Here is a 12508-nt window from a genome sequence, read left to right on the forward strand (position 1 = left end):
AATTAAATAATGTAATCAAATCAAACACATGGAACTCTGTCCAAACAATATTATATAGACACTGCATTTGGTTCTAGAAAATATCACGGGTGTGGTATATTTTGAAACACGAGACTGCACAAAGTCCGACATCGCAATCAGGACAGTGGAACCTTGTTTCTTTGCAGATTTTTTTTCCACTCTCATCTCGATGAGAGCAACATACCACGCACATCCGTGTAGGTGCTGCTTTTTTTTTTATTGGTGGGATGTGCTCCATAAAGTGATGTCCAGTCAGGCGTTCTGGGTTGACAACTCCCACAGCACGTCGTCCGGATCTACCCACAGACATTGATGGCGTTTGGTGTTTGAGGAAGATGGATTCCTCAACTTTCCAGATAAAGTCCGCATGAAGCACAGGCTTGTCACTGTTTTTGTGGAACAGAATGTAGGCATTCCACAAGCACTGTTCCAGAAGATGCCAGAAAATCTTTTTGTAATATTTCCTCTGCTGCTTTCTCATTGCTGGATAGAAAGTCATAGCTTGGTCAGCTCTGTCGACACATCCCATGGCGCTATTGTAGTCAATAACTACCTGCGGCTTCGGAATGTTTTTCCCACCTTTTGATTGTATCATCACTGTGGAGGCATTGTGAATGGTACTCATTAGACACACATCCTTCTTGTCCCGGCATCTCAGTGCCATCATTTTGCCTTTTTCTGCCAGGTAACTATTTCTCCAGGCTTCAATTTGGTTTTTCCAAATATTGATGGCAGGTTGCCCTCATTAGCCTTGACAGTTCCATAGGCATCTGTTTTGTGCTGCAGAAGAACCTTGTAAAGTTCTGGAGAGATGTAGAAATTGTCTGTTTTTACACAGTAGCCTTGGTTTAGCAGAGGCTCAATTAGTGACAGGACGAATGATGTTTCCATTTCATATTTGCTGTATTTGGGATCAAATTTTGTTCCTTTGCCGGTGTAAATAATTGTGTTCCAGATGTAGCCATTAGAGGATTCACAGAGCAGGTAGGATTTGACACCAAATCGTGCTCTCTTGGATGCGATGTACTGTACCCAGCTGAGCCTTCCTTTGTAGGCCATTAGACTTTCGTCTATACTAATGTCTCTCTCTGGCACATAGCTCTGCTGGAAAGTCCTGACAGTTATTTGGGAGACTTCCCAAATTTTCTTTAGCTTGGGAGCTGGATGAGTCGATTCATCAAAATCATCATTGTTTGCGAAGTGCAAAAATTTCATGATAAGTGAGAAGCAGTACTCCGACAAGACTGTGCCAAAGAACGGCGTGGCAAGCATTTTGTTGGTGGTCCAATATCACTTCTGCAGTGGTTTCCCCATCACTCCTTGAAGAATAATTAGGCCGAAAAACAGCCAAATGTCCTCTTTGGTCACAGGTTCCCACTTTCTGCTTCATGAAAACCTGCTGTATGGAGCAGCTACAGTAATTTTTGCGCTGCTTACCTGTTTGTCTCCATCACGATTATTTCAATAACCTCATCAGTCAGAAACAATTCTAAGTACGCCAAGGGGTTGTCACCTTCAACGTGGAATTTCATACCAGGTGCGCCGGTAAACAGGAATCTTGGAGGCGCTGGCGTACCGCAATCAATAGTGCACCACGTTCGCAGATCACTCACGTCAATCTCAGATTTGACGCTGTCTTCACTGTCGGTGTCTGCAGACAAATCTCCACATGAGTCACTATCGCTCAATTCAAGTAGCTCCTCACTGTCGCTGTTTGCTAGCTCATCATAAACAGCTTTGGCACTAGCGAGACGCTTTTTGGAAGCCATGAGTGCAAAACTGTTTTTAGTCACAGAAACTGAAAAACTGCACTATGGATATATCTGAGGTAATGTTACAATGTATTCACTATAGTGACACTTTATTTTTACACAGGTATATTTTTAAAACTCCCGCCTCCTGCAAGCCCCGCCCCCCGACAGCACAGCGTGGCTGTCTCATGCTGATCACACAGATCAGCGTGAGATAGCCGGGAAGGAGACAGGGGACGGTCAGAGGGGGTGGCTCGAGGCGGCTGCAGGACCCGGGACACGGATCGCAGGACCAGGTATGTTTTTTGTGGCGACCCCGAGTCTGGCTCGGGGTTACCGCTTTTGACAGCTACATTTAACCCTGGGCCAGACTCGAGAAAACTGCTAGGGAGGTTAATGAAAAAAAAAATCTTCTTTGTAAAGGTAACACATTATGCTTTTTTATTGAGGATTATTGGGAAACTTTGAGTTGTTTTTCACAAAGTAATAAAAATATTTTACGTTAAAAAAATGTTGAGCTGTTGATGCAGAAATTAACAGTCATCTCAGCCTTAACGTAGTCCTCCAGAACTAATCTACTGTAAAAACCCTGACCCCAGTGAGCCCACATAGATTTGTATAAGGCAATCTCCCAGGCATCTGTAGTGTCAGAATATAGCCCTACAGTCATGGCCAAAAATACCGGCACCCCTACATTTCTGTCAGATAATGCACCACTTTGCCCAAAAAATTGTTGCAATTACAAATATTTAGGCATTCTCATGTTTATTTATTTTGTTTGTATTAGTATGACACAAAAAGTGGAGAAACATAAAGCCAAATCTGACACATTCCACAGAAAACTTCAAAAATTGACTAGACAAAATTATTGACACCTTTTTAAAATTGTAAGAAATAATATCATCCCAAGTTTGTGATGCTCCTGTAGTTTGTATGTAAACTAACCTGTATCAGTTAACAGATCTTAATGTTCCTGTGTCCACTGTGCACATCATTGCCAAGAAGTTTAAAGCCCATGGCACTGTAACTAATCTCTCTGGATGTGGACGAAAGAAAAATATTTATCAAAGATTGCAACAAAGGATTGTTTGAATGGTGGCTAAAGAACCTCGATCAACTTCCAGAAAAATTCAAGCTGACTATTAGGCACAGGGTACAACTGTGTCAGCTCGACCTATACATCACCATCTGAATGAAAAGGAACATTATAGTAGGAGACCCAGGAGGACCCCACTGCTGACACAGAAACATTAAAAAGCCAGACTGGAGTTTGCCAAAAGCCACAATCCTTTTGGAAGAATGTGCTGTGGACACACTAAACAAAATTACAGCTTTTTGGCAAAGCTCATCATTCTGTTTTCAGAAAAAACAATGATGCCTTTAAAGAAAAGAATACAGTCTCTACAACCAAACATGTTGGAGGTTCACTGATGTTTTGGGGTTGCTTTGCTGCTTCAGGCACTGGATGTCTGAATCGTGTGCATGGCATTATGAAATATGAAGACTAGCAAAGAATTTTGGGGTGCAATTTAGGGCCCAGTATTAGAAAGTTGGGTCTCCGTCAGAGGTCATGGGTCTTACAGCAGGAGAATAACCCAAAGCACGCGTCAAAAAGCACCCAGAAATGGTTTCAGACAAAGCACTGGAGAGTACTGAACTGGCCAGCAATGAGTCCATATCTCAATCCCAACAGCACCTATGACGAGATCTCAAAACAGCAGTTGGGAAAAGGAACCCTTCCAATCTGAGAGACCTGGAGCAGTTAGCAAAAGAAGAGTGGTCCAAAATTCCAGTAGAGAGGCATAAGAAACTAATTGATGGTTACAGGGAGCAATTGATTTCAGTTGTTGTTTCCAATGGGTGTGCTACCCAATATTAAATTGAGGGTGCCAATAATTTTATCCAGTCCATTTTTGGGGTTTTGTGTAGAATGTGTCAGATTTGGAATGCCAAAACATTTGTAATTGCAACAATTTTCTGGACAAAGAGGTGCCTTAACTGACAGAAATGCAGGGGTGCCAGCCTTTTTGGCCATGACTGTATACAAATCTAGGAGGCCTCACTACACAGGTGTGGCCAGCACTTAGGAGGATTTCAGTCAGAGAGGGTGTAAACAGCGGACCAGGATATAGTTGTCCTTTTAAAATAATTTTTGATTTGACTTTAACATTTTTGCAAGTTTGATCTTTTATCTTTTTGTTATTGTTCTGAACATACAGAGATATGTACAGAATGTTAGTTACTTGAGGGATCTCTCAGTGGCTTAGTGCAATTACTTTCTCTCTGTCTTATAATTATTGAGATCAGATATCAGCCGCATGGGGAGCATTTTGTTTTCAATGAATCATCCAACTCATAAAAGATGATTTGTTAAAGAAGAGAATTTAATGGTTGATTTGTTAAAGGAGAAGTGAATGCACACATATTCAGATCCACTTAATATGTGTTGTTTTTTGTGTGCCCAGGCATACATTTTAATCTAAAACAAGACATCCCTGACCTTCCTAGCTGCTTGTAATGTGAAGTAATTATTTCTAAAACATCACCAAAGATCACAACAAAGGATATGAAGTCATGTTTCAGTCTCATTAGTGGACCTACAGCATAACATACAGATTGGTAAAAAATATACACACTACAGTTTTGATGGCAGCACATGTGCCTGTGTAGGACCCGCCAGTACATTGCATTACCGTGCATTGGATGAAAGTTCTTCATGCTGAATTTTGGGTGTTTTGTCTTGCATGTTAACCCAGTTCAAATGAGGTCTCTAAAACACTTGTTAGAATACAACACATCTGAAAGGCATGTTAATTTTCATTTTGGTGTAGAGGAGCCCTGAGTGTGCGTGCGCAAATTACTTCCACCCATGCATACAAAAATCCAGCTTGTACTCATATTCCGTTATTATTTCTGTAACTGGTCACCAAGTTGTAGCTAATTTTAGATAACTGCAATTAGAAAGCTGTTGTGATTTTTCTGTCATGGTACTAAAGTTGCTGACATGTGCAGAACAAAAGCAATGGTTCTGCTTATCATTTTCACCATGAATTAGCAAGCCAGCCAGATAAGTTAATTGGTCTGGGCAGCTAATGACAGGTGTGTGGTAGTAAATTAACATAATTGTTTTGGACAAGTAGTATGGAGAATGTAATTAACTTAAACGTGAAGCCATATTTTGCATCTCTCACAAATACAAATCCAGTGACTCTCTAATATGTGTTGTCTGGTGAAACATATTCAAATATATTGAGTTATTTTTTATTCTGTTTCTCAATAACATTCACTGCTGAAGTATATGCAAGGTACAGTTGAAGGGTACTGTTATTATTAATATTATTTCCATTTGTCAGTTTGTGTGTTATTTGCAGGCTCTTTTTTTCAAGGAATAGGTGCAGGAAACTCCCCCTTTCCGAGTTACCCCTTTTCTCCACCTCTACCAGCCCCTGAGCATCATTCCTTGGTTCCACCCCCTACCCACCTCCCAGTACCATCTCTACATAACCAAGTATCTTTTTGTGATGCTAAGTAAAATTATAATAACTTTGTTAATGATAAAAAGAAAAGCAGTAAAATAGATACCCTGCAGCAACAATAGACCGCCCCAGCAACAATGGACCACTCACAACAAAATACTCCCCTCCTCCAGCAATAGCAGACCCTGAGAGCAACAACAGATTTTATTGCAGCCAACATCAATGGACCCTCCAGCAGCGAGTAACAATAGACCCCTCCCTCAAAAGTAGATTCCTCCCAGCAACAATTGATTCCCCCAGCAAAAAAAGGGCCATCCCCAGCAATATTAGGTCCCACAGCCACAACAGTAGACCTCCCCAGCAGTAATAGACACCCCTGAAGAAACAGATCACCTCCAGCAACAATAGATCCCCCTGCAGCCAGCATCAATAGACCCTGCAGCCCACTCCAGCACCCCTTGCCATTCAGTGCTGGAGGTGCTGGAGCTGCGTTCCCCCGCGTTCCCACTGAAAAAAAGCTCTGGTTATTTGTAAGAATATCACTGTATGTAGAGCTCCATTGTATGTAATATATAGTTCCTTATTCTGAATCTACTTTAGTAGTATGTAGATAGTTCACATTTTGCTAGTTACAGTGTAGGGTAGCAATGTAAGGTAAGAGCTTTGCTAATTTCATAAGAGGACATAGAGAAAAAGTGACCTGTAACTGTCATGATTTGCCTCCATCTCTAGCCTTTAACATGGAAATCTGGTAGAAAGCTAATTAAACTTAAATTTGCTCCCATCCTTGTTCTAAGCCCTATACTAACTATCATGTAGAGCAAAGGTGTGTATACGTACCTAATCTAAGGGTGCTGGTCTGGTCAAGTGATTTCCCCAGTAGCTGGTTCAGAGGAGTGAAAAAAGCAGTGATAATCGCTTCAGAGCCTGGGACGTGACGCCACCTATAGACTTACAAATGGGCATTAGTTGTCCTCTTTCCCTTCTCTCCCCTGAAGCCATCGCACATGTTCAGGTCCCAACAATGGCTTCAGAGGGGAGGAGAGACAACAGAAACTGATGCCCCATAGTAAGTCTATGGGTGACATCACTGTCCAGGCTCTACAGCCGTTGTCTGATATCCTCCCTCTCCCCTGAAGCCCGCGCTGGGACCTGAACAAGTGACCAGACTGGAGCACTCTTAAATTAGTTAAGTATGCACATCTTCCTTTTACAGGGCAGTTAGAATAGGGCTGACAGTGGAGGTGGGAGTAGGTTTAAGCTTGGTAAGCTTTTGACTTCTACTTTAATGTCACTACTTGTTAGTGAGGGCACCCATTACATTAAGGGGCCAATAGGGAGACACAGGAGGTAGGATGGGATAAAGCCAAGCTTGACTTTTCTGTAATAGTAAAGATGCACATATAACTTCAGCTGCATACTATGCCTCTGGATCTTCTAATCATTTGCATCATTTATGATAAAAAATCCCTGATTATATATTTCTGATTATAATTTCAGAATGCAAATTGGTAACACTGGCTCTGTAAAATTATGGCTATATCTGTGCTATATACCAGCTATTCTGGATATACAGATGGCTAAAAGGGTCGAAAAGAAATAATTTATATGCCTCAACCTACATGCTCATAAGAAAAGACTAAACTTTGGATTTTGTGTTGGAAATAAAAACGTGTGAAAACCTTTTTGTTATAGAAAGCAATGCTTGTTGGTAACTAATATATTTAAGTCCTGATGGCTTTTTATAAAAAAAACATATATAACAAAGAGTCCTTTTTTATCTAGGTGTGTAACAGTGCAGAGCAGCCCAGAAAACAGCAGCGTTCTGACCTTAATGGCCCAGTTGATAACAACAATGTACAAGAGGTAAGCCGTGCTGTTATTGTTTAGTACAATGCCGTGCATACAGACTTCTTAGAAATCATGATGTTCATGATCCATTATGAATCGCAACAGGGAATGTTCTTCTTTGAAGGTTAATGATTATCCATAACAGACAGCTATTTCATTTCACATTTGCAGTGTCAGTAACTGTTGTTAAGTAAATATAATTTTTTAACATCAACTTGGTTTTTGGGGTCAAATGTTCTTTGTTTAGATAAATTAAAACCTTACTTAAAATTCATCATTTCAACTTTCTTTGACAGAGTTTTGCTGTCCACATTGTTACCAGGGGCGGACTGACCATTTGGAAACTCGGGTACTGCCCGAGGGCCCGGGGTCAGTAGGGGGCCCCATGAGATGTCCCTGGTACCTTTTTCATAGGCTTTTTTGAGTTTGGGCAAGGACACAGGGGCCCCATGAGTTGTCAGTCCACCCCTGATTGTTACTATTAGTACATGTACTCTAACCTTCTTAACGCCTAGCTTTATTTAATTTGTTGTTTATTTATTGTTTTTTTTCTTCATTAGATTCAGATACAAGAGACAAAAGAGGACTAGAAAATCTGCCAACTCTTTTTTGCTGTTGGGTCCTTTGAGAGATCTCTCCTCGCTGCCTTTCTGCAGTTAGGGGCAGTACATGGCTGATCCATGTTTGTACCCCCAACTGCTCCCCTTAAATTGCAAAGGCAGCAGATGAGGATGTGCATATATTGCAGCAAAAATGATCTCCTATGTCACACTTGGCTGTCAGTACCGCCTGCCAAACACAACCCATTCCACACAATGGGGTCACGCTTTAACCCACATGCAGCTATGTGCAGTGCATGCAGTTGCAGCATAATGGTGTGAGGTTTAGGGATTAAAACAGGCATGATGCCTCCTGACCACAAGTCAAATGCCTTCTTGTAGGATATAGTTTGCAACACTTCTGAAAATCACCCTTCAAAGGGTGATGCCAGTGTGAACCAGCCCTAATAACAGGAAATGAGGGTACATCCCTCAATGAGGAGATTCCCTATCCAGATGACAGGTGTCAGACAGAATAGGAATTGAGGGGAGTATTTAAAATGCAGGCAAAATCCTAAACAGGAACAAAGAAAGCTTTTGAAACTTAGCATAAACAATCTCCTTATTGGGGATTTAGAGTTTAAAACCAATTAGAGATTTCAATATTTCCCTACTCTATCCAAAACTGAAAAAAAGTTGGGTTGGGGTCTGGTTTTGAATGTCCGATAATGTCCTAAATAGCAGCTTTCATCTAAAAGGTTCTGTTCTGCTTTATTCTAGATTGACCTGATTTTAAAATACAATCTTATGACACATTCGTAATATATTTTTAAAAGTAAGGGTTTCAATACATTTTTCGCTACTGAACTCACTATTCTGGTATCCAGACTTCTCCTTTAACCGGAGGTTTGGAATTGTAAGCTTTTCTTTTTGTCTCTATAAATAAGTTCAAGTACGTATTCCAAAGCTTTATTTTAGGTATGACCAACTCACAGCTTAGTGCCTATCTCTATCAACCACTTGCCCTCCGCCCTATGGCAGAAATATTGCTACAGGGAGGCAGGGCTGCACAAAAATCACGTATACATATACGTGATTTGCATTTCCAGGTGGGGGGGGGGGGGCGCTGAGATACAAAAAAGCATGTCTCCCTAGTAAAACACAACACAGTGCACACAGTAAAACACACACAACATACAGTTAACCCTTTGATCGCCCCAGATGTTAACCACTTCCTGCTCAGTGTCATTAGTACAGTGTCAGTGCTTTTTATTAGCATGTATTACTGTATTAGTGTCACTGGGGATGTCAGTGGTGTTTAGTCAGTTCCCAGCCAGTGTCAGAATGCCCACCAAAGTCCCACTATAAGTCGCTGATCACCGCCATTACTAATATAAAAACAATAAAAATAAAAATCCCAATATCTATACTGTCATTTGTAGAAGCTATAACTTTCATGTAAACCAATTAATTTACACGTATTGGGATGTTTTTTAGCAAAGGCATGTAGCACAATACATTTTGGCCTATCCTTATTGGATATGTTTTATAGCAAACAGTCAAATATATTATTTTTTTTTTCAAAATTGTCTGTCTTTTTTTGTTTATAGCGCAAAAAAATAAAAACCGCAGAGGTGATCAAATAGCACTGAAAGAAAGCTCTGTTTGTAGGAAATGTCATTTATGTAGTGTTGTTTGACCGTGCAATTGTCTGTTAAAGTAACACAGCACCGTATTACAAAAAATGGCCTGGTCAAGAAGGGGGGTAAATCCTCTGGAGAGCAAGTGGATAAAGTGGAACTAAACTCTTTCAATCAGCATTAACTATTCTTATTCCTTTTGCTTCTAGCATTGGTATATAGAAATTAATATAAATTTTATTACTTGTTTTAAACCTTTTTTTTAATTTTTACGTTTCTTCAGTTGCTTCCTTGTTTCTGGCCTCGGCCAAAATGATTTCATACATCCCATGAATCTTCATGGGCATTTTTTCTTTGATCTGGAGGAGGGGCTTTCTCAGTTAAGCATACCCACATGCCTCCTTGCCCGAGCTAAGGGCAGATGGATTCCATCATTTGCCCTGACTCAAAATGGATGTTGCTAGAAATGCTAGGAGGATGTCTTTCAAAGTGATTGTTCAGCAAAATAAAGCATGGAGACTTGGATGGATGGGTGAATTTGCTTTAGGTATTAAAAATGAATTACATGGCTTATTCAGTTTGTGGTGCTCAGATACAGTTAAGTTTCTTACCAATATTGTCCCCATATAGAACTTCTGTCAGATGTCCTTGTGCCCACTATCAAGGGGGTTGTGATAATTATTCTTTACCATGGTTGTTTTTGTGCCACTAGATTTCACTGATGAAAGCTTCCTTTTTCGGCAATATATTTCACTACTTTTAAAAATGTTTTTTGTTGTATTTCTTTTGTTTTAGACCCATCAAGCTCCATTCATTCCATTGTATTTTTGGCTTTTTTAAAAATCAGGCCATTAAAGGTATTTAACTGTGTTGCTTTAGAAGTGGATGCATGTTCTCTTTTTGAGGAAAGGTCTTGCGGGAAGCTGTACAAAGGGAGAAAGACAAAGCTGTTAATTTTATGACCCATTCAGCTTATTTACAGTATTCAGTAGGTTACCTAGCGTTTTCAGTTTAAATATTAATGCGACTGGGCTGAGAAGTTATTATGTCTGAAGAGCAGTTAAATTTAGTGACAGGTAAAATAAATTTAGATGTCCATCACAGATAAAAATCAAAAAAATTGAATCCGCAGCTGTGCAACTTTGTAAAAGAGAGAAAAATGATAATCCAAATGTTCTCAGTCATAACAACATTTGTGAATAAAATAGATGAAAAAGCCTAAATATACAAATACAAAAAGCTAAGTGAAAAAATGTAAATGAGCTCTTCGCCCTCCATTAAGTTGCCTGCATGTGGCAAGATGTTGGTTGGTATTTACCATAGGAGTGAATCACTGTGCAGCATGGGACCACAAACTAAACAATCAAAACTGGCTCAGTTCAATCTGGATTTCATACTGAGCATCGAAAATAAGATTATTTTAGCCAAGTTTTAAAGTTCAAATTCTCCTTTTTTAAAATGAACTTGAACTTCATTTTAAACCTTTAGGTCTCATGCACACTGGGCACTTGCCCAGCTCTTCTGAACACTTTTTCTCTTGGCAGAATAAAAGCAGTGTTAAAAACATGCCTAAAGCTGTGTTTTGAAAATGCATTTATGCGTGTCAGGCATTTGGGTGTTCAATCATTTCATTGGCCAGAATCTGACCAACAAAATGAATGACCTCTCAAGTACTAAAAGTGGCCAGCACTTAGACTAGTTTAGACGCATTTACACATGTTTAGGCATATTTGACTATTTTTTCTCTCCTGAGGCGTGACAAGTGATTTTTTTTTCTGCCTCTAAATGCTCCTGCCTCTAAATGCCTGTAAATCCCTACATGTGCATGGCCACATAGGCTAACATGCAGGGGCATTTAGAGGCAGAATAAAAGTAAAAAAGTCATAAGTGCCATTTTTGACACCCAGTGTGGAAAAGCCTTAAAAAGAAACATTTGCTATTGGAACTTGACTAAGCTTTATCAACTACCACCTCCCTGTTCATTGACAGCACCCTTACTGTCTCATTGGATGGTGAAGTGATAATTGTACGGGCCATGGCATAAAAACATTCCAAAAATAAAATACAATGCCAAAGGCATAATTGCTCTGTATGGGTCAAGCACAGGCTTACTAAAATGTAATATACACCCCAATATGTGGAGGTGTCTGGACCAAGCTTTACTTGGAAGAGTAAATATTTGCGTATTACTTCAGCTGCCTGCCTTTCTGTATCTAACGAAGGTAGCCTCTGTTGCAGCACTATTTTCTAAATTGTCACTGAATTGCACATATTTGGGACACTTTTTTAAAGTGGAAGTAAAGCCAAAACATTTTCTCTATTTTTGGCTGGAGTAAGAGAAGGTTAAAATCCCGGCTAGCATGTATTTTGCTGTCTTTGTCCTGTTGGGGAGATTTTCCCTCACTTCTTGTTCCAGAGATGCAAAAGTAATTGAAGAGAAATCTCTACAGTTTCCCATCACTTTGTTTTTGGAGTCAATGGTCACAAGGACATACAGATTAATTCTACCCAGCAAGGACACAAACAGCTATAAAAGCGTGACAACTAAAGAGACTGGCAAGTGGGGTCCCATATTGTAGGAGTATAGTATCAAGGTCAATTACCAGCAATTATAATAAAATAATTTAACAAAATGGACATCTTGAGAAAATGGACAACCAGCATGCAGAGATAAATATATAGTTTGATTATTAACACAGTTATAATCTGTATATTACAATATGTGATACAGTCGGTGTGTGCACTAATGGGTGTGTGTGTGTGTGTGTGTTATTTCAAACATTTCCAAGATGCAGTCATACGTATATTAATGAAAAAACTTTTTACACCTTTTTCTGAATTAAAATGATATATTTATCTATTTCAGAGCAGTCTGTAACTTCAATGTATCCTACCTTCCAGTGACATGGCAGACAATATATTTTAGATGACTGACAGGTTTCCATTCCCAGTAGATCACTAAAACTCGGGAATGAAGGTCAGGGAACAGCTCTGTTAAATATAAATCTGTGCTAGTCTGCAGAGACCTGTGACATGTAGCAATATTTTCTGCTAAGATATTTATCTTTGATCACTACAGTGTCATTTCTGCAAACTAATCTTCTACCTACCAAATGGCAAACAACATTGCCTGAGAGTTTGGCCGGTAGCTCTAGCTATCTGTATTCAGAAATAAGTTTATTATTTAGAGTGAACAGTTGGAACTGTATGATGCAAGCAATGGATCCACT

At 39.7% G+C, this 12508-nt stretch overlaps 1 protein-coding gene across 2 annotated transcripts in view; it reads left to right on the forward strand.

Moving 5' to 3' along the window:
• The window catches only part of APBA2 (amyloid beta precursor protein binding family A member 2), a 507206-nt gene that overhangs the window by 302298 nt on the left and 192400 nt on the right, over window positions 1–12508 (forward strand). For both annotated transcript variants that reach the window (XM_089652450.1, XM_089652449.1), the window contains exon 4: window positions 7034–7114. In XM_089652450.1, the coding sequence (XP_089508576.1) occupies window positions 7034–7114 (81 nt within the window). The remainder of the gene's footprint in view (window positions 1–7033; window positions 7115–12508) is intronic.

Source organism: Staurois parvus, unplaced genomic scaffold (genome assembly GCF_062004578.1).
Source record: "Staurois parvus isolate SC_StPar_1 unplaced genomic scaffold, SC_StPar_1.0 ptg000682l, whole genome shotgun sequence".
In the NCBI taxonomy this organism is placed as follows: domain Eukaryota; kingdom Metazoa; phylum Chordata; class Amphibia; order Anura; family Ranidae; genus Staurois; species Staurois parvus.